The sequence below is a fragment of the Piliocolobus tephrosceles genome, chromosome 11, assembly GCF_002776525.5.
Source record: "Piliocolobus tephrosceles isolate RC106 chromosome 11, ASM277652v3, whole genome shotgun sequence".
In the NCBI taxonomy this organism is placed as follows: Eukaryota; Metazoa; Chordata; class Mammalia; order Primates; family Cercopithecidae; genus Piliocolobus; species Piliocolobus tephrosceles.
In genome coordinates this window covers 94,394,635-94,419,975 of record NC_045444.1, presented here as the reverse complement: position 1 = coordinate 94,419,975, position 25,341 = coordinate 94,394,635, and the positions used below count along the sequence as shown (strand labels likewise).

At 40.5% G+C, this 25,341-nt stretch overlaps 1 protein-coding gene across 9 annotated transcripts in view; it reads left to right on the top strand.

Moving 5' to 3' along the window:
• The window catches only part of PLEKHM3 (pleckstrin homology domain containing M3), a 225,924-nt gene that overhangs the window by 79,111 nt on the left and 121,472 nt on the right, over positions 1 to 25,341 (top strand). For all 9 annotated transcript variants that reach the window (XM_023219826.2, XM_023219834.1, XM_023219795.3 and 6 more), the window contains 2 exons: positions 2,772 to 2,917; positions 19,568 to 19,761. In XM_023219826.2, the coding sequence (XP_023075594.1) occupies positions 2,772 to 2,917; positions 19,568 to 19,761 (340 nt within the window). The remainder of the gene's footprint in view (positions 1 to 2,771; positions 2,918 to 19,567; positions 19,762 to 25,341) is intronic.

Sequence of the window (25,341 nt, the reverse complement as noted above, 5' to 3'; positions counted from 1 at the left end):
CCATAGGCTTTCTTAAAATGCATGTTTGTGTATGTTAATATTGCCTATGTGTGTTGCATCCAGAAAATTAGAATAAGCTCATTAAAATTACAGACAGATAAACCCAGTAGTGCCTACTAGGGAATGTATAAATATCCAGCAAATGCTTACTGATGTCTGTTATATCCAAATTTTTTTTTTTTAAATTTGGTGAGAATTTAAAAAATTCTTTGGTGAGAATTTAAACTATAATGATGATCCTGAATTTCTGCAAGATCATGATCACCTTTTAAGTCATTAGGAAAGATTGGATTCTACTCAGTGTCACATTAGTGTTCGGTCAACTTGTCTACTGATTTTTGGAAACAGTTCCTGTGTGAACATGGGTAATATATAGTTCTTAGAATGGGCAACATATTTTAACAGGGATGTTAGTGAAAGACTGTTTTCAGAAGCAGGTGATCAGGTTAAGAGGATCAGTTTTGGAATCACTATGGGAAATTAAAATTTCTGTATATACAGTTTATGTAAGTGTACATGTGCCAGATAGTACTCAGTTTATCATCCCTTTAACATAATATTTATTGATTGTCTTCTATGTGTAAAGCTCTGTGTTAAGTGCTGAGGATAAAAACATAGATCTGGGCCAGGCACAGTGGCTCATGCCTGTAATCCTAGCACTTTGGGAGGCCGAGGCAGGTAGATCGGAGTCAGGAGTTCAAGACCGGTCTGGCCAACATGGTGAAACCCCGTCTCTACTGAAAATACAAAAATTAGCCGGGCATGGTGGTGCGTGCCTGTAGTCCCTGCTACTAGGGAGGCTGAGGCAGGAGAATCACTTGAACCCAGGAGGTGGAGGTTGCAGTGAGCCAAGATCGTGCTACTGTGCTCCGGCTTGGACAACAGAGTGAGACTCTGTCTCAAAAAAAAAAAAAAAAAAAAAAAAAAAACTGAGGTGTTTCTAGCGTGGTGCTGGTTGGACAAGCCCATAAAAAGGCATGATAATTTAAAGAGGCATGTGCTAAATGCCAAATGAGTAATGCAGTCAGTGAGTGCAGTGAACAGCATTCCAACATTCACAGCCCTGTGACTGTGGCAAGGTCTCCTTTATCAGTCAGGAGCTACATGTGTGTCGGTTCTAACTCATCTTTCACACATTTCTCATTTCTCAGCCAGTCTGAAGAACAGGAGCTTGTGATGATTTTTTTGCTGCTCACTAGTAAAGAAATAGCCATTCTAGAAAGGAACTGGATCAAGCTCTGGAAGCCTAATACTGGTATATTTACTTATCTTCTTCCCATTTCTCATGTATTTAAAAACAATGAGATCTAATTCTCTTTCTAGAGGATGCACTGGGAAACTGATTAATTACTGATGCCATTGTATTTGTGATGAAAATGAAAGTTCTGTTGAGTCTTGTGATACTTTCATTCATGGAGCTCATGTGAATCAGAACCTTCTTAGGTGGGTAGTTTGTTAAATAAATGTGTTTGACCTCCTTAAAATGGAAAAGGGTTACAACACTGATCGTTATATTAGTAGTAGTAGTAGTCGTCGTCGTAGTCATAGCAGTAATTGTAGTAGTATTGAAAGAGTAATTCATTTCTGCCCCACTTCATGAAATAGGCTTAGTGTCAGATCTCTTTGATTCATGTAGTTCTTGGTACCCAACCATAAAATGGGCCACATGGAAGGAAGGATTTCTAAAATGAAAGCTGTAGACCAGAAATGTCAGATTAATGATGCTGTTTGTGTATTCTTGATTACCTGTTCTGGATCTGCCAGGATTTTGTCCTTGGGGATGATTGTGATGGAATTTACATACTCATTAGAAGGTAATTCTTCCTATCTAAAGAAAACGAATGGCTTTCCTTTGGAAGGGCTATGATTATTACCAGGTTTCCTGAGAGTACCAAGACAGTGCTCACAGTCATGAACTTTCTTGGGTCTGAAAAGGGCATTGTAGGCAACCAGTAGTCTTGGGCAAGATTTGTTGAAGTAAAAAGCAGAGAAGAGGGTGCTGTGTAAGAAGAGGTAATACGTGTTAATATACGATGGGTGGAGTAAGCACGCTGTGTTTCTTTGGGGAACAATGAGGAGAGTTCTCTGACTGGAATAAAGTGATTACATTCCCATTGGACAGTAGTGGGAGGGAAAGTTAGAAAGGTGAGGTGGAGCCAATCAGAGGCCAAATTCCTTACAATGATTTAGTAAGCAAAGGAAGGCTACATATCAGTTTTGGGGATTATTTTAGCATCAAATTTAGAGCCAAATCCAAACTCTGGCTTTTTTTGGCTAGGTGAACTCAGACAAGATACTTAACCTCATAAAAATCTTAGATTACTCATCTATAAAATAGAGTCAATAATATCTTCCTCATAGAGAAGTTGTGCTGGTTAAACAAGATTCTGTATGAGATGCCCTCAGCAAAGTGCCTGGCGGAAATGGAGTTCTGAGCAGGGCAGTGAGGTGGTAAAGGTGGGGTTGTAGAAAGACTGATCTCTGGCAGCTGTATGCAGAAGAGATGGAATCAGAAGAAACCAGAGACAGGACCAGTTTATGACCCTTACAGCAATACCCTAGGAGGTGAAGGGACAGGCTGTCAGACTAGGAAGAAGAGGACACAACTGTACAACTCTATTCTCTGTAACTTCTTTTTTTGTTGCAGACTTTCATTTACCTTGAGGTAAATGAAATATAACCTTGTTCTATGATGTTAGAGCTCTATAACCTTGTTCTGTAGTGTTAAAAGTACAACAGCAATCATAGATTCTTTCTTTTTCCTTGAACAGGCTGCCAGCGATCCATAGGTCTTTCCAATGGGAAAGCCAAGGTGTGCAACTACAGTGGGTGGTATTACTGCAGCAGCTGCCACGTGGATGACAGCTTTCTTATCCCAGCACGCATAGTCCACAACTGGGATACTTCAAAATATAAGGTAGGTACAAAAACTCAGTTCACTTAATAATAATAATTCAGGCATTCATATGTTCTCAGGTGGATTATAAAGATGGTGATCAAACAATTTGAAGCAGATATGATTAGGTAGTCTCATAAAAGGTGCGAGACCTTACCTAATGCTTCTTATGTATCTCACAGTTGAAATGCTTCTTAACTATGACTCTTATTAGTTTCCTCATTTAAAAAGACATATAGAGCAGTTTTTACTTCTGGTGCTAAGAGAATTCTGAGAGAGGAGCCTCTTTTATTGTTTTTTATTTGATCTCCAACATCACAATACTATGGGAAGATAGAAATGGGAAAATAATACACACATGAGCATGCTAGTGATCTTTCTAGGCAAGGACTTATATAATCCAAGATATTCCTTTTGTTTGTTTTGTTGTTTTGCTTTGTTTTGTTTTTGTTCATTTGTTTGTGTCGGGGTTTTTGGGTTTTTGGGTTTTTTGTTTTTTTTTTTTGAGACATTGTCTCACTCCATCACCCAGGCTGGAGTACAGTGGCATGATCTTGGCTCATTGCAACCTCCACTTCCTGGGTTCATGTGATTCTTGTGCCTCAACCTCCCAAGTAGCTGGAATTACACATGCAGGCTACCACGCCCAGCTCATTTTTGTATTTTTAGTAGAGATGGGGTTTCACCATGTTGCCCAGGCTGGTCTCAAACTCTTGACCTCAAGTGATCTGCTTGCCCTGGCCTCCCAATATGCTAAGATTACAGGTGTGAGCCACTGTGTGGCCCGAAATATTTCCTATAGTAGAGTAGCGCTCCTACTCACTTGAAGGTCAGTCTTCTAGCAAATCCAGGCCTTTGGAACTAGAACCAGAACCTTGAGAGAAGCTATGAAGACTTCTGAGTAGGGGCCAACAGCAAGGAACAGTACACTGAGCCATCCTCAGGCCTTCATCAGCACTGTTGTTTTTTAAAAAGGAGAGCAAGTGAGAATCTCAGGTGTATGCTAATAGCTTTGCAAAGTAACTGCTAACAGCCAAGGAGGCTATTCAGGAAGTATAAATAGCAGTCTTAGTGGCTATAAAAATGCAAGTCAATAGAGGAGAAAAGGAATAGTAAGCATGGGGACACTCAAACTTAGGAGCCTAGAGACAAGAGGAGGGACCAGCAAAGGAGGCCAAGAAGGAGTGAGCAATGAGGTAGAAGGATCCCAGGGTGTCTGACAAGCCACGTGAAGAAAGTGTTTCCAGATGAATTGTGACAGATGCTGATAGGTCAAATAAGATGAGCACTGAGAACTGACGATTGGCTTTAGTAATGTGGAGGTAATTAGTGACCTTAATGAAAGCAGTTTGAATGGAGTGGTGGGAGCAAAGGTCTGATTGAAATGGGTTCAACATAGAATAGAGAGAGAGAAACAAGAAACAAGAATAGACAACTCTTTTGAGAAGTTTTGCTATAAAGGGAAGAAGAGAAGTGAGGAGTAACTTGAAGGGAAGTGGGGTCAAGTTAAGTTTGATTTTTTGTATTGTTTTAATGGAAAAAAATAACCATATGTTTTCTATGCTGATGTAAACTATCCAGAAGAGAGAGAATTGCTAGAATGATATGGTTGAATCAGTGAGAATGATGGAATTGTATGAACAATAGGAGGGTTTGGCTATTGCTTGGAGCATGGAATAAGAGAAAAAAGCTGTCTCTGGCCTTGGGGGCCAGTAGGTACTTAGATGTAATGTTGGAAGCTTGTTGAAGTTGTATTCCATTTATATCAGTAGCTTTCATCAGATTCTTTTATTTCAGCATCTGTGATCTTAAAGAGAGGAAATACCCAGTCCAAGTGACCCTGTGAAGTGCCGTTATCTTCTACTTCATAGAGAAAATAGGGGTGATTATGCAATAATCCTGTCAACTGACCTATTAATGTGCCTACATCTGCATCTATCCTCATTGTCCTCTTTCCAGCCACCAAAGAAACATTACTTGTCTTATGAAAGTTTATCCCTTCTGCCTGTGTTCATGGTCTTCTCCTCTCTTCTCCATCACAGTTTTGCCAAATCTCGTCTCTTCTCCATCACAATTTTGCCAAATCTTGTTGATCCTTGGCAGTTTCTTATTCTACTGGACTTCTCTAGGATACACTCTTTGACCAGATGGACCATGCTTCTTTTGAATTCTCTTGCCTTAGTTTTGATAACATACCCCCAGTTCTCCTCCTTCTAACTCTTCTTTTTCAATCACCTTCTCTAATTTCTCATCCTCTGCCTATACCTTTAATAGTGGGCTTCCTTAAGATTCATTATTTTGTTACCCACTTTATACTCTTTCTGTTGGGCCTCTCGCTCACTTACATGGTTTTAACTACCAGGACTCTTAGGCTGATAATTCCTACTTTTATCTGCAGCTCCAGTTTTGCTACTAATATTGAAATCTGTGGCTTTAATTGCCTATTGGACATCTCAACTTTCTTTTCAACCTAGTAGTCTTCAAGATATATAAATAGGTTAGCTATATGGTACAGCATTTCCACCCTTGCATAAAAAAGGCAGTAGAATTTGGCAAGTCCAGGAATCCAATTTTCTACTGGAGTAGCACTCTAGGCTTAGGATTCTGTTATGATCCTGCATCTTACACACGTATTAGATAACATACTTCAATTCATATCAATTCTGATATGACCAGAAGCTTTTCTGATCCTTCTGCCAGAATGTTGTGACATCTGCCTTGAATGTACCTTCTGTGCAAGGTGCTTCATATGGAAACAGGCTGTATGACTGCTTTTAAAATTGATCCATAATAGTTGTACATGTTTACGGGGTATATGTAATATTTTGATACACACATACTGTGTGTGATAATTAAATCAGGGTATCCATCACCTCAAATATTTATCATTTCTTTGGGTTGGGAACATTCAAAATGTTCTATTCTAGCTATCTTTGAAATATACAATAATTTTGTTATGAACTATAGTTGCCCTACTATGCTATCAAACACTAGAACTTCTCTTTCCAACTATATTTTTATACCCATTAACCAGCCTTTCCTCATTCCCCTCTTCCCACTACTTTTCTTAGCCTTTGGTAACCACCATTCTACTCACTACCTCCAGGAGATCAATTTTTTTGCTCCTACATGTGAGTGAAAATGTGTGATATTTGTCTTGTCTGTGCCTGCCTTATTTCTTTTTTTCTTTTTCTTTCTTTTTTTTTTTTTTGAGATGGAGTCTTGCTCTATCTCCAGGCTGGAGTGCAGTGGCGCGATCTCGGCTCACTGCAACCTCCACCTTCCAGGTTCAAGCAGTTCTCATTCCTCAGCCTCCTGAGTAACTGGCAGTACAGGCGTGCACCACCACGCCCAGCTAATTTTTGTATTTTTTAGTAGAGACGGGGTTTCACCATGTCGGCCAGGATGATCTTGATCTCTTGACCTTGTGATCCACCCTCCTCGGCCTCCCAAAGTGCTGGGATTACAGGAGTGAGCCACTGGGCTGAGCCGACTTATTTCACTTTAATTTCCAGTTCTATCCATGTTGCTGCAAATGAGAGAATTTTATTCTTTTTTTTTTTTTTTGAAACAGGGTCTCACTCTATCACTCAAGGTGTGGAATGCAGTGGCACAGTCATGGCTCACTGCAGCCTTGACCTCCTAGGCTCAAGCAGTCCTCCCACCTCAGCCTGCCAACTAGCTGGGACCATAGGTGCACACCACTACATCCGACTAATTTTTTTTTTTTTTTTTTTTTTTTTTTTTTTTTTTTTTTTTTTTTTTTGAGACGGAGTCTCGCTCTATCGCCCAGGCTGGAGTGCAGTGGCCGGATCTCAGCTCACTGCAAGCTCTGCCTCCCGGGTTCCCGCCATTCTCCTGCCTCAGCCTCCCAAGTAGCTGGGACTACAGGCGCCCGCCACCTCGCCCAGCTAGTTTTTTTTTTGTATTTTTAGTAGAGACGGGGTTTCACGGTGTTAGCCAGGATGGTCTCGATCTCCTGACCTCGTGATCCACCCGTCTCGGCCTCCCAAAGTGCTGGGATTACAGGCTTGAGCCACCGCGCCCGGCCCATCCGACTAATTTTTATATTTTTTGTAGAGTCGGGGTTTCGCCATGTTGCCCAGGCTGGCCTTGAACTCCTGATCTCAAGCAGTCTTCCCACCTCGGCCTCTCAAAGGCATGAGCCACCACACCTGGACAAGAATTTCATTCTTTTTTATGGCTGAATAATATCCCGTTGTGCATATATACCACATTATCCATTTGTCCATTGATGGACACTTAAGTTGATTCCATATCTACCTTCTTTTGGATATATATCTAGCAGTGAGATTGCTGGGTCATATGTTAGTTCTATTTTTAGTTTACTGAAGAACTCCCATACTGTTTTCCACAGTGGCTGTACTAATTTACATTCCCACTAACAGTGTCTGAGCATTCATTCCCTTTTCTCCACATCCTCACCAGCATCTGTTATTTTCTGTCTTTTGAGTAATAGCCATTTTAACTGGAGTAAGATGATATCTCATTGTGGTTTTGATTTGTATTTCCCTAATGATTAGTGATGTTGAACATTTTTTAACATACCTGTTGGCTATTTATATGTGTTTATTGAGAATTGTCTATTCAGATCTTTTGCTCATTTTAAAATAAGATTTATTTTTGTTGCTATTGGGTTGAGTTGCTTATATATTCTGGTTATTAATCCCTTGTCAGATTAATGGCTTGCACATATTTTCTTCCGTTTGGTACATTGTCTCTTCACTTTGTTGGTTGTTTCTTTTGCTATGCGGAAGCTTTTTAGCTTGATGTAATCCTACTTATCTGTTTTTGCTCTTGTTGCCTGTGCTTTCGAGGTCTTACCCAAAAAATCTTTGCCCAGGCCAATGTTCTGAAGCATTTTTTCAGTGCTTCCTTCTGGTCATTTTATTTGTCAGGTCTTACATTTCACTCTTTAATTCATTTTTATTTGATTTTTGTATATCCTGAGGGGTCTAGTTTCATTCTTCTGCATATGGATATCCAGTTTTCCCAGCACCATTTACTGAAGAGACTGTCCTTTTCCCAGTGTAGGTCCTTGGCAGCTTTGTTGAAAATGAGTTGGTTGTAAAGGCATGGATTTATTTCTGGGTTCTTGTTCTGTTCCATTGGTCTGTGTGTGTATATCTGTTTTGATGCCACCTCGCTAACAGATGTCTGAGACTTACTTTCATTGGAGCTATGTTACCTGGGAGCAAATAGGTGGGGAAGGGCCCTAGAGCTGTCACCTACCTGGAATCATTGAAGTCTTATAAAACAAACGTGAAAATTGTGAGTGGTCAATTGGCTTATGTCCTTTTCTAATATATCCCTGGGCAACTCTGTTTCCAGTTCTACCCAATAATCATCCAAATCTTCACTGTTTTCAAGATGCTTCTTTTTTTTTTTTTTTTTTTTTTTTTTTTTGAGACGGAGTCTTGCTCTGTCGCCCAGGCTAGAGTGCAGTGGCCGGATCTCAGCTCGCAACCTCTGCCTCCTGGGTTCACGCCATTCTCCTGCCTCAGCCTCCCGAGTGGCTGGGACCACAGGCGCCCACCACCTCGCCCGGCTAATTTTTTGTATTTTTAGTAGAGACGGGGTTTCACCGTGTTAGCCAGGAGGGTCTCGATCTCCTGACCTCGTGATCCGCCCGTCTCGGCCTCCCAAAGTGCTGGGATTACAGGCTTGAGCCACCGCGCCCGGCCAAGATGCTTCTTCCTAGTTATTCTCAGCATATGACCTTGTCTCCTATCCAGGGAGAAAAATGAAGTTATGAAATATGAATATGAATATCTACAAATCTGTCTATATTTGTTCCTATCCTGTTTTCCCTCCTAACTTGAGAGAAAGAAGAACCCCTTCTCTTGTTTAGTGACCATCTTTCCACCTGTGCTCCAGATATTTTTATCCATCTAGGGAATCCCTGCTTATTCTTTGAGAGCTAAAGAAGGCATGTCCTCCGTGGTGACAGTTTTTTTGTTGCTCCCCACCATTCCCCGTTGACTGCACTGCTGACTCTCTTCTTCGTGCCACCATTGTGTCATGTGGACCTTGAGAATTGGACTCTTTTTTTTTTTTTTTTTTGAGATGGAGTCTCACTCTGTCACCCAGGCTGGAGTGCAGTGGCGCGATCTCGGCTCACTACAAGCTCCACCTCCTGGATTCACGCCATTCTCCTGCCTCAGCCTCCCGAGTAGCTGGGACTACAGGCACCTGCCAGCACGCCCCGCTAATTTTTTTTGTATTTTTAGTAGAGACAGGGTTTCACCGTGTTAGCTAGGATGGTCTCGATCTCCTGACCTCATGATCCGCCCACCTCAGCCTCCCAAAGTGCTGGGATTACAGGCGTGAGCCACCGCACCTGGCCGAGAATTGCACTTATTAAGGGATTAATAGCAGGAACTTGGAGTTAAAAACCTCTACCTGTTATCAGGTGCTTGATTTGTTGGGGCAAATTGCTTGAATTTCCTAGAGCCTCAGTTTTGTAATCTGTAAAACCAGCCCAGACTGCCAGGGCTCAAGTCTTGGCATTGTCACTTGTTAGTTAGCTGTTTAACCTAGACAAGTTATTTAGACTCTCTAGGTGTCAGTTTCCTCATATGTAAAATGAGGATATTAATGCCTTATAGAGTTACTGCTGGGTAAATGAGTTAATGCATGTGTCATGTTTAGAACAGTGCTTAGCACATAGTGTGTACCAAATAAGCATTTGCTCCCATCGTCATTTCACATATTTACCTAAAAGAGTTGTGTGAATTGGGATAATATAAGAAAAGCACTTAGCAAATGACTGTGATAAGTACTTAATGAATGGAAGCTGTTACTATTTTCATTATCATAACATCTATATAACAGCTAGTTGCTTGTCTATTTTCTCTATAAAGGTGAGCTCTCTGGGCACACGGAATGTGTTTTAGCACAGTTCTGGCATATAGTAGATAAGCAGGAATATATATTAAATGAATGAATGAATGAAGCCTGTCCCGTGGGAACATCAAACTCAACATTTCCCAAATTGGCCTTTTCACATCACACTCACCAGATGTTCCCCCCGAGTGCACATTACCTGTCTTGGTGAATGGCCCACAGTCACCACTGCCAGATGTGGGAGACATCCTGGACTCCTCCCTCTGCCACACCTATACTGCCTAAGCAGTTAGCAAAACCAAGCCTTAATTTTAGCTCTTGAGACCATGCTCTCCACTGTACTCCAGTCCCACCACACTAACTCAAACCCTCAGTCTCACTCACATGAAGGAAGTTAGGAGCCTCCTATTTGTGCTTCCTGCCTTTAAGCATCGCTCTCTGGTTAGTATATTTCAAAAGAAAGGTCCTGATCTTACCTTAAGTAAGTTTCTTAGTCTCTCTCAGTCTTAGTTTCTTCAACTTTAGAATGGAAATAATAATAGAACCCAGTTCATAAGGTTGCTGTTTGCTTAAATAAGTGATTTCACAGAAAGCACCTGGCACAGGGTGTGGTGCATCATAAGCCCTCAGTTATGGTTAGCTTTTACTACAATTGTATACAGGACAAATACAATTCTCTTAGCCTCCGTGATCCTTAGCCCCTGCCTGCCTTCCTAGCTCCTTCATCCGTAACCGTTTCCCAGCACCAGTCTCTTCATTAATATTACAGCCATCCGTCTATTTCCCTGTCATGCCATGCTGTTTCACACCTCTTGTCTTCGTCTTGCCCTCACCAACAACAGCAAATCCTAAAACCCAGCTTAAAACCTCTTTTCCTCTCCTGATTCTTTCTTTCCTCTCTACCAAAATTATCATTCTATCCTCTGCTTCTTGTACTTGACACTTTGAATATAGGCTATAAATATATTTGCCATGTGTGTATTAGATAAAAAATTATTTAGAGGGAAAGAATGCTAGTTGAGCTTGGCTTAGAAGTTTTGGATTAATCTGCTTGGAGCGGGGCTTTGACAGCTATGAGAGGTGTCTAGAGAGCAAGTGAGTGAGGCAGTCCCAGCCCTGTGATCCGTTGAGAGTTTAGGCGGGTGGCACCTGCCACCAGAATACACACCAATTAGTAAAGCAAAAGCAGAAAATGCGGCACTGAATAAGAAAAATGAAAATGCAAGCATGGTTGATGAAGGCATGAAATGGAGGAGGAGATCCGAGTCTGTTTGCAGTGAGCTCTGAAGGTCACAGAAATCACCAATTTAGCCATCATTGACACTCAAAATCTCTCTGTAAAGCAGGATATTTTGTTGTGGTGGTGATTCAAGTAATTAGATTTGATTTTGAGAGTATAGGTAGGTAATTGAAGATATTAGGTACACTTGCTTCATCCATGTTGCACATGAGGAAAATCTCCTTTGTCAGACCACTCCTTCCCAAGTTCTTAGTAGACCAAGGAAGATTTTAAAGCAAAAAGGGACCTGGTGGATTTTATCTGGATCATCTCTCATTGGCATTAAGTAACTGTATTCCATTTAGTCCAGTGTCTGTCTGTCTTTGCTCAGATATCAGGATTTAACTTAATTCTCCTAATTGTGAGGATCAGTTCAGACCTGTCAGTTTCCAAGACCAGACATCGTTCTGTTAGATCTGCCTGCTACCCTTAATAGCAAGTATGTGACTGGCTTGAATATCCATTTAAAAGAGTAAAAAAAATGGTTTTGCAGAACAGAATGAAATCTGTCATCTTAAGCATTTCCTGGCCTGCCCTCTGGAGTATTAATAATTCTAATTATTTTTAAAGCAGTATTTCATCTATTTTCTGGTGTTATACTGAAGATTGAATTAAGCTATTAAGCTGTAAGATTAGGAAGCAGCTAAACCCTATCCTCAATTTCTATAGCCATTTTCTAATAAAATATCTTTGAAGATAACTTTCCCTGTCCCCCTATTCAAAAATACCAAGTGTCGCAAAGAGATGGTAAGGAAATCAAACAACCCCAACTCTTCCAAATAGTTTCCCTTAGTTTTGTTTTTAAAAAAAATTGTTTGTATCCTAGCTTGAATATTCACATTCCATTTAGCTAGGGGTTTTCCATGTTACATAAACCATTTCCTATCTCTATATCTTGAGAGGTATTCAAAGCAAGCTCTACTGCCCTTGCGGAGCTGAAGAAAAGCTCACTGATGGGAAAAACCTCTTGATCAGAGTCATTTGGAGATTCTGAGAACAAATTGTAATTAAACTGAAGGCTTCCTAATTCCTCCTCCATTAGCCCACAGTGACTATTTTAACAGGACTAAGAAGCATTACCATTAGAATTGATTTTATTATGATTTTGGCTATGGATTTTTATGATAGAGATGGGAATAAATACAGGAAGGAAATGTTTTACCAAAGCAATAAGTGGCTATTTTATTATGATAACATTATAGATATTTTTTTTCTCTGTTGATCTTTATTCTCCAAATTCAGTAATGGGATTATATTACTTTTATAATTTTATAAATTTTAACTGTCATATTCTATTTAAGATAATATATATTAAAAATTAACTTTTTTAATGCCTTGGAATCATAATTTTTTTTTTTTTAGAGACAGGGTCTTGCTCTGTTACCCAGGCTGGAGTGCAGTTGGCATGATTGTAGCTCACTGCAGCCTTGAACTCTGGCACTCAAGCATTCCTCCCACCCCAGCCTCCTGAGTAGTTGGGACTACAGGCACATGCCACTACACCTGGCTAATTTCTGAATTAGTTCTTGGTAGAGACAAGGTCTCGCTGTGTTGCCCAAGCTGGTCTCAAACTCCTGACCTAAAGCAATCCTCCTACCTTGGCCTCCCAAAGTGTTGGGATTATAGGTGTGAGCCACTGTGCCTGGACCAGAATTATTAATGTAAATGATTGTTCTGTCCTGTGATAGATAACTTGAGGGTTTAATGTGGTAAGTGAGGCTGTTTTTCCCCTAAATGCCTTGCACTGCTATATTTTATTCATTCTTCTTTTTTGGGGGAGGGGGAATGGAGTCTCGCTCTGTCTCCCAGGCTGGAGTGCAGTGTCGCGATCTCGGCTCACTGCAACCTCTGCCTCCTGGGTTCACGCCATTCTCCTGCCTCAGCCTCCCAAGTAGCTGGGACTACAGGCATGGCACCACCTACACCCAGCTAATTTTTTTTTTTTTTTTTTTTTGTATTTTTGTATTTTTAGTAGAGACAGGGTTTCATCGTGTTAGCCAGGATGGCCTCGATCTCCTGACCTCGTGATCCGCCCGCCTTGGCCTCCCAAAGTGCTAGGATTACAGGCGTGAGCCACTGCGCCCGGCCTTATTCATTCTTCTTTTTTGAATATGGTATACTTTCAGTAAGTTCAAGGTTCAAAAAGTAAAAGGGGGCATGCATACATACATAAATAATCTCCTTTTTACTCACCCCATTCTTCTCAGAGGCAACCAAAACACTCCTTTCTCATGTATCCTTCCAGAGATATTTTATATACATGTATTTTTTCATACAAAAATGACAATATAGTATACACCCTGTGCTTAGAGAGCTCTCCATTTAGATAATAAAACTCTTCCTTGCACTTTTTAAATTATTTCATCATGAATTTTACACACACACACACACACACTAATTTGTCTAACAAGTTCTTTTTTTGATGGACATTTAGATTTTTCCCGTCTTTTGCTATTATAGACAGTAATTCAATGAATAACTTTCTACATAATATTGAATATAATTTTTTTTCACTGATGAACAAAACTGTCTGTAGATAACTTCCTAGATGTAGGTATGTACATTCATCAGTTTGATGGATAGTGCCAAGTTGCCCTTAATCAGGGTTGTATGCTCTTTGTTTTCACCTTGTAGCTTCCTGTAGTTGCCTCTCTTCCCTTGGTGCCAGGATGTCAGCGGTCACTTCTGTTGTCTCCGTGCTGCCTTTAGCTATCTTTTCTTCTTTATTGACTCTAAGTATGTTATGAACTTAGAAACAAATAACCAAGCTGTAGGAATTATGTCTAAAGCAAGAGTGTGTGCTTCAAAGTTAGGGCCCGAGCATTGTAAATTATTCATTCATTTGTTCAACAAGTATTTATTGGATATTTATTGTGCTCACTGTTCTAGGCACTGGGGACATAGTTTCTGCCCTCATGGATGCTCTTATTCCAGTGAAAGGAGAACGACAGTAAAAAAATACACAAACAGACTAGGCGCAGTGGCTCATGCCTATAATCCTAGTGCTTTTGGAGGCTGAAGCAGAAGAATTTGCTTGAGACCAGGGGTTCAAGACCAGCCTGGGCAGCATAGCACGATGCCATCTCTACAAAAAATTCAAAAATTAGCCCGGCCTGGTGGCATGCACCTGTGGTCCTACCTAACTACTCCAGAGGCTGAGATGGGAGGATCCCTTGAGCCCAGAAGTTTGAAGTTACAGTGATCTTTGACCATGCCACTGCATTCCAGCCAGCCTGGGCAACAGAGCAAAACCTTGTCTCTAAAATAAAATAAAATAAATTGCACAAACAAGTAACTTTTGTATAAATGAAATGTTACTGAACTTCAGTTTTATTTTAAAGTTAAAATCAAATGGGATCCTACATGTCAGTGTCCTGCTTAATCACATTATAGGTTAGTCTTCTTTTGTTGCCTACTTGCTGTAAGATGGAGAAGGGGCAGGAAAACTCTTTTATGGAGTGATAAGCTGATAGAGTATGGTAACATGATTAAAAAATAAGAATTGTGGGCCAGGCGCAGTGGCTCAAGCCTGTAAGCACTTTGGGAGGCCGAGATGGGCGGATCACGAGGTCAGGAGATCGAGACCATCCTGGCTAACACGGTGAAACCCCGTCTCTACTGAAAAATACAAAAAACTAGCCGGGCGAGGTGGCGGCCACCTGTAGTCCCAGCTACTTGGGAGGCTGAGGCAGGAGAATGGCGTGAACCCAGGAGGCGGAGCTTGCAGTGAGCTGAGATCTGGCCACTGCACTCCAGCCTGGGCGACAGAGCAAGACTCTGTCTCAAAAAAATAAATAAATAAAATAAAATAAATAATAAGAAGAAGAATTGTGAATGTAAACAATGCTAAAAAGCACAGAGCAGAGTATCCAGGGATCTGAGTTCTGGCTCTAATTCTACCATGACATGACCACAAATAAGTTACTTACGCTCTTTGTACTCAATTTTCTCTTCTGTTAAATACAGGCAATGGATTAGTTCAGTGTTTCTCAAAGTGTATTCCATGGAGCATTACCAGATTCTTTCGTGTTAGTAGGTGTTACACAAAAAGGAGGGCCACAGCTAGGCCAGCTTTATGGGAATTGGAAAAGGGAGCCTTCAGAACACAGCTCAGCAAACTCATAGCTTAGCAAGAGGATGCAGCGAGGTAGAGAAAGACACATTTTCTTCTGGCTGGTGAGTGGGGGTCCAGGCTGGATCTTATCTCCCACACTCCCACCGCCCATGCATCCTGTGCAGCACTGAACAGCTGCCCTGTCTGTAGTCAAATAGCTTTGAGAAGTGGCTGGGTTAAGCAGGTTTTCTTCGGCACAAGATGTCTCAGTTTTAATATGCAAACATGCTGTGCTTTGAATATCCAAGGAAAGAAAGTGGTGTGTGGCATACATCTTATTGGACCTCAGAACGACTTTTTTGTGGGACTAGTGTTCCTTGGAACACAAATTGAGAAAAATTGAATTAGATTATCTTTACTAGTCTGTTATTCTATGAGTCCTTCTTATTCATGTTTTATTCTGATACATTTTCCTCCTTTAATAAAAATAAAGTCCTCACTACCACCACCATAATACCATGTCATCTCCAAATTGCTATCTATGGTTAAACATTCCCTTTGCCCCATTGCGTTATCACCAGGGGCTATTTTTGTGGGGGAGCATACCAGAACACTCTCCCTCAGGATTACGCAAACCTGAACAACATTCAAGAACTTTGTTTTTAACGGGTGGCTGTCACCAACGTAACAAAAGTTGTATTATGTTTGAATCTACACTGGTGATACTTAATAATGTTCAAATCAAATGACATATGTGTTTACTTACAAATGTATATGTGTAAATAGCAGATCTGGTCATTATTAGTTTGTAGCTAATCATAATGTGATTTTGCCATTTTCTCCAACTCCTCCTGAATGTGAGATAGGGGAGGAGACCTGTTTCCTCTTGGATTCCTCTTTCTCATTTCTCTTGAATCATGTAGTCTGCAGGGTTGTGAAGAAATAATCAGTTCACAAACTGCAGCACAATCACCGTTACAGTGTTGAGTTCTTATAGCTCAAACTATTCTGTTTATAAGCTACAAAAGCTATGGAAAGAAATTCATTCATATGAATAGAATGAATATCATTAATAAATATTAAATATTATTTGGTAAAATACTAATAGGTCAATACTAATACTAATGTGAATGGAGTGGTATCCTGGAAAAGAGTGCCAGTCCAAACCATTCATTTTTAAAAATAGAGTTTTGAGCTCATTCATGTGTACCTGACTATGAGCTGAATTTTTCTTTACATCAGAAATGGCAGCAGGCTTTTTAGGTTTTTCATAGTTTGGTTGGCAAGAAGTAGGACAGTAGCTCTTAGCTCTTAGTTGGAACATAGTCAGTGTTCACATATAATTCATGTAATATTTATATTAACAAAATACTTTTTCTCACATAAACTTTATCACCTAAGAATATCTTTGGCTCTTGTTCCTAAGTAACTTTTTTTTAACATTTTCTTTTTTAATTAGAGTTGAGTTCGAGAGTGCAATCCTCATGCCAGTATGGAGGGTCATTTAGAACTTAGGAAATCAGTGGGGATACAATGCTCTATTTTGCAAAAATAGTATCCCATGCCAGATTTTGAGTTCTCTCAAAAATTCCCTCACCGATTGTTAGTGGCTAATTCGCAAAAATGAGCTCATGCGCTTAGCCTTGCTGCCAAAAATGGCTGAACGTGGTGGGGATTTGTTCACGTACTCAGGCAGCAGCGGTAGCGATGTGCACCATATGCCTGCTGCTAGTAACAACTGGTGAAGGCAGCGCCTCCGACATGGTTGAAAAGAGCTCTGTTTTTGTTTTTTGTAATTTCAGTTTATGAATACTGATGTCAGTGGCTGCTGTTCCATTTGTCTCACTGCTTTTACTTTCTCTGTAAAAGATTTTTTTCTTCCTTTCGGGCTTAAGTACCACCTGAAGAGAGAAGCCTTTTAAGGCCTGGGAGACTGGCCAGTGCCCTCTGTCGCTCTGTTCACCTACTAAAAGGTAGCATTGTTAACCTAATTCAGCAGGGCCCTGACTCCATATAAACACTGCTCAATAGAGCCAGGAAGACTAATTGAATTGTACAATACATCATTTTTTAGCAACAGTTTCAAGTGGGTTGTACTTCATTTCCCAAAACACCATCAGTCTTTTCTTCATTTTAAGATATTTAAATATCGCAAATATTTAATCATGATAAATAAAATATTTAAACCCAATTCTTTCTTTCCCACCGAACTGTGGGCTGTTATACCTGAAGACAGGGCCATGTTTGTTTTATTCTCCACTGGATGCCTAATGCCTGCTACGGTATCTGGCATGTACCTGTGTCTATTAATATATGCCTCAAAAATAAAAGTGAGGAATAACTGTTATTTCCAATCTGGTTAGATAGTTGAAGATTTTGGCTAATTCTAGTTGCCTCTTTGTGGCCTGGATTTTCAGAGACTGTAAACTTCTCTAATTCTGTAACTCTAACTCTGCAGGATGCTATAGGATCACACAACACAACAGGTACCTCAAAAATAATTGCTTATAAGGAAAAAAATTAGATGTTTATTTTTTAAATGATGTATTTTTTTGCATTCCTATAAAGAACAAAAACTTTGATATAAGCTTTGCAATATAAGAAAATGGTCATATTGAATTCTGTGTTTATGTACAAGAAATTTATAATCAACATATAATAGCCATATATTTAATTATCACATATACATACAGAGGGGTTGTTATGTTTGTTTCTGCCTGTTGTACTCTCTTCTGTCCCGCATTTGTTCACCAAGTGAATATCTGTTTATCTTCTTTACTCAGATCCAGTGCCACCTGCTTTGCCAACCCTCTCCCCACCAGGAGTGTTGATTTCTTCCTCCTCTAAGCTACCAGTGGGCCCCATCCATACCTCTTTTGTAGCAGATGGCAAGCTACATGCTGCATGTTACACGCGGTTTTGTTTTAAATATTTGTCTCATACTAAACAGTGAGCCACTTGAGGGTAGGAACTGTATCCTGTATATCTTTATTAATATACTTCTAGCCTAGCATATGAAACATAGTAGATTTTTTATTTTCTTTTTAATAAGCAAAGTTTTTTGTTTATTTTAATGTTGAATTCTAACGTTGCTCCTAGAGAGATTTTAATGGGAACTTTTTAGACAGGTTTTACTTTCCATAAATAGAAACTGAGCCAACTTTCTATGTATTTGTAGCCAATCTACATCTCACTATCAGTGATTGATATGTAGAGATTCTGAAAAATTACCCTCATGTTATGCATTATTTAAGCCACTCCCTCTGTATATCTGAGACATTGTGTTTCCATGTACTATTTATTTCTACTGATGACAATGACATTACAAAATGAACTTTCATAGTCTTGTGGATCACCATGGATTACCACTTGAGGTGGATACAGAATTGGATGGATATATTGGCTGGAGTTAGCCCAAGTTCAAAGTTGTAATAAGAGCAACTCCTTTCTGGTCACTGAAGCAGGATATTTGAGCTTGTTTGCTAGTCAGTCAGATTATTCTGCAAATAATATCCTTTTATCCCTCTTGAATGTTGTAATATGTACATGATTTACTCTTTTTTGTTTGTTTGTTTTTTAAACAGAGTCTCGCTCTGTTGCCAAGGCTAGAGTACAGTGGCGTGATCTCGGCACACTGCAACCCCCGCCTTCTGAGTTCAAGCAATTCTCCTACCTCAACCTCCCAAGTAGCTGGGATTACAGCCATGTGCCACCATGCCTGGCTAATTTCTATATTTTTAGTAGAGACAGGGTTTCACCATGTTGGCCAGGCTAGTCTCGAACTCCTGACCTCAAGTGATCTGCCTGCCTCAGCCTCCCAAAGTGCTGTGATTACAGGCATGAACCACCACACCCGGCCTTGATTTGCCTATTTTTTAAGTGGCTACTTTTTAAAAGTCCTATGGAATATTCATACATGTATATGCACATATAAATTTATGTCATTTTTTAAAATCTGCATTTGTATTAAGACAGTCTTCTTAATTAATTCCTTTTTTATTTTGAAATAATAATCCTTATTTATTTTGAAATAATATTTTGAATATTTTGGATTCACAGGAAATTGCATAGACAATTCAGAGACGTTCTGTGTACCTTTCACACAGTTTCCTCCCTTGGCTACATCTTAGGCAACTGAGGTACAATATCAAAAACAAAAACAGCAAATTGACATTGGTCTAATGGGTCAGTGTAATGGCACCATACTGTGCCCTTCTATCACATATGTAGGTTCCTATAATCACCACTGCAGTCAAGATACAGAATTAATAAATTCCTTCCTAGCTTACAGTTGAATGTCTGGAAGAGAGAGAAGTCAAAATTTACATTTAATTCTACTACAGACTTTTTCATTTGTCTGTATTCAGAAAATAATCATGTTCCTTTGATATATCAGCTATGGTTCCTAGTTTGAGCAGGTGTAGAGAGCCAGGTGCTTCTCCAGGACTGACTGACAACGCTTGTTTTGTAGGTGTCGAAGCAGGCCAAGGAGTTTCTGGAGTACGTGTACGAGGAGCCACTCATCGACATCCAGCAGGAGAACGCCATGCTGTACCACCACGCAGAGCCGCTGGCCGCCGTGCTGCGGCTGCGGCAGCGGCTGAAGTCGCTCCGAGCCTATTTGTTCAGCTGCCGGGCAGCGGTGGCAGAGGATCTCCGCCGCAGGTAAGAGTCATAAATCTCAGACGGCTCCCGTTTGTTTTTCTTTCCCGCCCATGGAGGGTGGTGAGATGATCTCCAAAGGGCCTTTCCAGCACGGACCGCCTCTAATTCTGTGGCTCTCCCTCCGCCTCTCCACTGCCAGCCTCTCTCTGGGCTCATCTTTTTACTTTTTTTACTCCAAGGTCCCCATTTGGTTAAGCCAAGCAAAATGAAAATAACATTCACCGTTACTGAAGGCTTTCACCCGTGGACCAAGTGCCCAGGACGGTGAAGGCTTCTCTTACCCATATGTTAATTTGAGATAATAATCATGGAAGTATCTATATTGGTCGCTTATGTAGTATTTTATAGTTTTTCCAATTTCAATTCCTGTTTCTCATCAGCAAAAAATAAGCGTGTTTAAAATAGTTCATAACTAAAAAGCATTTTCAATGGGAAATAAGTAAATGGTTATTCAAATGTTATTTTATATATTTATTATCATTTATTTATTTTTTAAAGAATACAGACAGAGACTCATTCTGTTGCCCAAGCTGTTGCCCAAGCTGAACTCAAGCGATCCTCCTGCCTCAGCCTCCCAAAGTGTTGGGATTACAGGCGTGAGCCACTGTGTGGGCCTCAAATCTCATTTTCTGTGCAGAAACAAATACCCAAACTTGGTCAATGATGCAGGCAGTAGAGCTATAATTAAAATGCCCAGGCCCAGGATTCTGCCTTTTCATCTTACCGTGGGTGCAGGCTGCTTTCCCGTAACTTAGTTAGCTCATAGTTCATAGAACACCAAGTCCAAAGCAGGCTCAGATCCTTAAAGTTGAAACTAAAATGTGCCTGCTCTCATAAAATTCCTGTTTTACAGACAGATTTTATAGGCATTTATAGCCTCACCCTTGGCGTATACAAACTAGCTTATACTTGAAATAATTGTTGATAGCGTTCATAAGTCTCTAAAAATACCTTTTAATTTTTCTGTTTTAATAGAAATGACCAGCCGCATGCATTAGTCATGTTAATGTTTTTGGAGGTAAGCCTACCTGTCTAAGAACCTTTGGAAAGTATTGAAGTGATGGAGTTTTGAGATCCAATTAGATCCAAAGACACTGACATAACCCCAGGCATCTGAAAGGAACTAAATGTAGATAGTGAAGGATGTATAATATCTAGACTAGCTCTCATAAAATAATAATGAAAAGACAGCTGCCATAAAGCAAAATACTTCTCAGTGGTAGTCATTCTATTACCTAGTTGTTTTTCAGAAAGCACAGAAAGTGGTAAGGATTTATTCTTATAAAGTCTAGGCATATCTTAATTTTAAAAGATCAGGGCTTTCCTTGGAAGGCAATAGAATTGTATGTCTCAAACTAATTTACCAACCAAACCAGATACAAGATTTTTAATGTTCAAAGTATGTTCTATTATTTTTCAGTACCTTTTGGCTTTGCTCAGAGCTTATTTTTCTTGTGCCTGTATTTCTAGACAATATTAAAATCTGTACATGGGAATCATGTTAGATATCTTTATGGTATAATGTTTTGCTCTGCTTAAAATATGCCAAATCAAGGCACACATTTAGAAATTAAATAGAAGGTCCTCTCCTCATTTGGATGACTAAGAATCTCTACTCAATTCCAGCAGTCTGGTGGTTTACCACTATGTACTGTGCCTTATGGCCAGACCACCAGGAAAGAAATGGGAGTTGTAGAAACAAGGCACTCCTAAAGCTATGAGAATGAAGATGGCATTTTTCCCCTTCATTCTCCCTTTTCCCTATATTTTTCTTTCCTGGACTTGTTCATAACCATTATATAATGCAATGCCTGGCACAAGGTAGGTGTTCAGTAAGTACTGAATGGCTAGATGGAGGCAGGGATGGATGTATATTAAGTGTCACTTTAGACCACTGAGTAATGACTAGTAGCCCAATTTTGGGGGAGGGAATCATCTTCAGGGTCTTCTTTTTCTTACCTTCTTATTTTTCACTTAGCATAATGTCTGACCCATCCAAAACACTGAAAAATAGTTGTTGAGTGAATAAGCAAATGAAGGAAAGAGCCATCAAATCAGTCCAAAAAATTTTAGATGGTTCTGTTTCTGAGATAACTCTCAAATCTTTCCTCTCTTTCCTCTCCTTTTTACTTCTTTTTTTTTTTTTTTTTTTTTTTTTTTTTTTTTTCTTTTTTTTTTTGAGACCGAGTCTCGCTCTGCCGCCCAGGCTGGAGCTGGAGTGCAGTGGCCGGATCTCAGCTCACTGCAAGCTCCGCCTCCCGGGTTTACGCCATTCTCCTGCCTCAGCCTCCCGAGCAGCTGGGACTACAGGCGCCCACTACCTCGCTACCTCGCCCGGCTAGCTTTTTTTGTATTTTTTTAGTAGAGACGGGGTTTCACCATGTTAGCCAGGATGGTCTCGATCTCCTGACCTCGTGATCCGCCCGTCTCGGCCTCCCAAAGTGCTGGGATTACAGGCTTGAGCCACCGCGCCCGGCCTCCTTTTTACTTCTGATACACTACCCTGGTTGAGCATCTCAAGGCTATTGCAGTGTCCTAACTAGCCTAACATTTCTTCCCTCTTCAATCTAACCTTTGCGTTAGATAAATTATTTAAAATAGAAGTATGGAATTCAAGATCTGCCTAAGTCTAACCCAGTATATTGTTCTACTCTCAAATACCCTGCCCTTCAAGCAAAAATTATTACTTTGCTCTCAAGGCGTTCCCTTGTGGGAATTAAATGAGTTCACACAACTGAAGTGCTTAAAAAGTGCTTGGACATAGTAAGCACACAGTAAATACTATTATTGCTATTAATATCACTTTCTTATCCTAGACTGTTCTTATATTTGACTTTAAAAATATCTGATAAAATATTGCACTTAAAAGCCACCCCCTGTTATTCTCTCTACTAGAATTAATCCTCTTTTCCTGCTGCTATGTCAAGAAAGGAGTGAGCAAGGGAGAGTCGGATGGAACGCTAGCTGGGACCAGACCTGTAGTTTCTGCTTATACAGTGCATGCTTCTCCGTGTGACTGTTTTCATAGAATGGGTGGAGGCAGCAATGAGACGTTGATTCCTACGGAAACTGAGGAAGCACTGCTTTATTTTCAATTTTGTTATTTTGGATTTCCTATGCTTACATGTTTTTAAAATATTGTTTAGGGTTACCATTTCTCTCAAACCTGAGGCAGAGAAAAGTATGCTAGTAACAAGTAGTACTTTTTACAGTTTTTGAGGGAGGAGGTAAGTTGAGGGGGCTGGTCTTGAATTTTTTTAAATCTTTTTTATTAAAAATTTAAAATATAATTTTAAAAAATTGTTTTTCTAGCTACTAAACAACCAGGGATGATTTATTTTGAAATATGGCTATTTGGTGAAATAACCTCCAAGAGTTTTGCTGGGGTGTCCATACTTCCTGCAGCCAGGCCACGCCTTTTTTTTTTTTTTTTTTTTCTTGAGATGGAGTTTCACTCTGTCACCCAGGCTGGAGTAGAGTGGTGCGATCTTGGCTCACTGCAACCTCCACCTCCCAGGTTCCGGCAATTCTCCTGCCTCAGCCACCCGGGTAGCTGGGATTACAGGCATGTGCCACCACACCCGGCTAATTTTTTTATTTTTAGTAGAGATGGGGTTTCACCACGTTGGCCAGGCTGGTCTTGAATTCCTGACCTCAGGTGATCTGCCCACCTCAGCCTCCCAAAGTGCTGGGATTATAGGTGTCAGCCACCACACTTGGCCAGCCACTCCTATTTATTTATTTATTTATTTTTTGAGACAGAGTCTCGCTCTGTTGCCCAGGCTGGAGTGCAGTGGCGTGATCTCGGCTCACTGCAACCTCCGCCTCCCGGGTTCAAGCGATTCTCCTGCCTCAGCCTCCTGAGTAGCTGGGACTACAGGCACCCGCCACCACACCTGGCTAATTTTTGTATTTTTAGTAGAGACAGGGTTTCACCATGTTGCCCAGGCTGAATGTGACTTCTTAAAAACAAAGTTAGCCACCAATACCTTTATATGTAATGAGTTTATCCAAAATCAATATCTGAGGCTCCCTTTGTTTTACCTGAGGATACAACATCTAAAGTGGGGGAGTTTAAACACTGAGGTGAACTTGCTGGACTTAACTAATCTTATATATCCCTGATAGAAATTAAAAGAGGGAGGAGTTGATGGGGAACAAAAAAAAGCAAGAGTATCTAGTTCTTATCTAGTCGTAAAAGGCATTCTCTTCCTGCCTGGTTTTTACCTCAATATGAGAGTGGCCATTTATCTCCAGCAAGTAGGCCCAACATGCCGAAGACCTGTCAGCACCATATAAACAGAATAAAGCAAACTGTTAATATTGCTGTCGTGAGAAAACTGAAAACAGACTGATTAATTGTATTGGCGCTCGACCGCCAGGGAGCCAGCTTTGGCCGTCGCCTTATTAGGGAAGTCACAGTTTGCTTTTAGGTCTTTCATTATGATGGCTGTCCGGTTTTCATCCTCACTGTTTTTGTTATTGTTGTTAAATGAACGCCTTGTTCTTGAACCCATGCTGCACATTTTGACTGGCAGGGGTGATTAGTTTAGAAAAAGTCAGTGTCCTCCCCGAAGCTTAAAATGTTTACAGTGCTGACAATTCACTGTTTCTGAGGACTCCCAGATGGCGGCCCTGCTGAATTAGTTCAAGGTCTAGTTAACTTTTCATGAGAAGAATTATTTACAGTGTCCACACGTGAAGGTGCATGAAGAACTCTGTGGAAAATCTGGGCATACATGGCAATGTCAGGACACATCCGGGTCGGCAGCTGTTAGGGAAATGTCTGGGAGGGACGTTAAGACCTGCTAGGAAGAGCCTCAGCTCTGGCTGAACACGGGAACGGCAGGATATGTCACACACAGGAGCAGTAGAAGGTGTCGCCTCAAGGCCAGATTTGGCCAGCAGACATGTTTTGTTTGGCCTTACAGGGATGGCCCCACAAAGTTCTGAAATTGTGAAATAGTTGCCAACTTTTAAAAAATCAGGAGTTTTCATGCACACACAAAGTAAAGCTTTCTGGTTTCTCTTGAAAAATGAGTTCTGATTACACAGAGCTTCCCTCATCCTGTGTAGCAGAGATCAGCTTTAGACACTCGACTCTCCGCTTTGCCGTAACTTCTTCTGCTCTAGTTTGTCTCCCCAAACCCAGTGCCACTTGGCATATAACACATTGCTGCCCTGTTTTTCTCATCTCCAGCCCATTTAATTCATTTGTCATGGTTCCCCGGGCCTAGGCATTTAAGGTTTGAACTCCAAGGCCATGTAATTAAATATTAAGAATAGAGTTTGCAGATGTCTCAGATACTAGATCCATAACTCAGTCAGGAAGTCCATCTCAAAGGATGCCGAACGTCTAGATGTGGTTCTGTCAAAAGACAGACATGAAGAGGCTTGTAGAACTAGAAGAAATAACACCAGGTCGACTTCAAAGTTCCTCAGAAAATGGGTTGGGGTGTCCTAAGGCTTGGGCTAGGCCATTACCTGGAGCAGCAGCCTCACCACAGAGCTAAAGATTAGAGCTGGGTTACCAAGCCCAGGTGGGGCAAACTGAGAAAAAAGAAACAAGTGAGGACACAA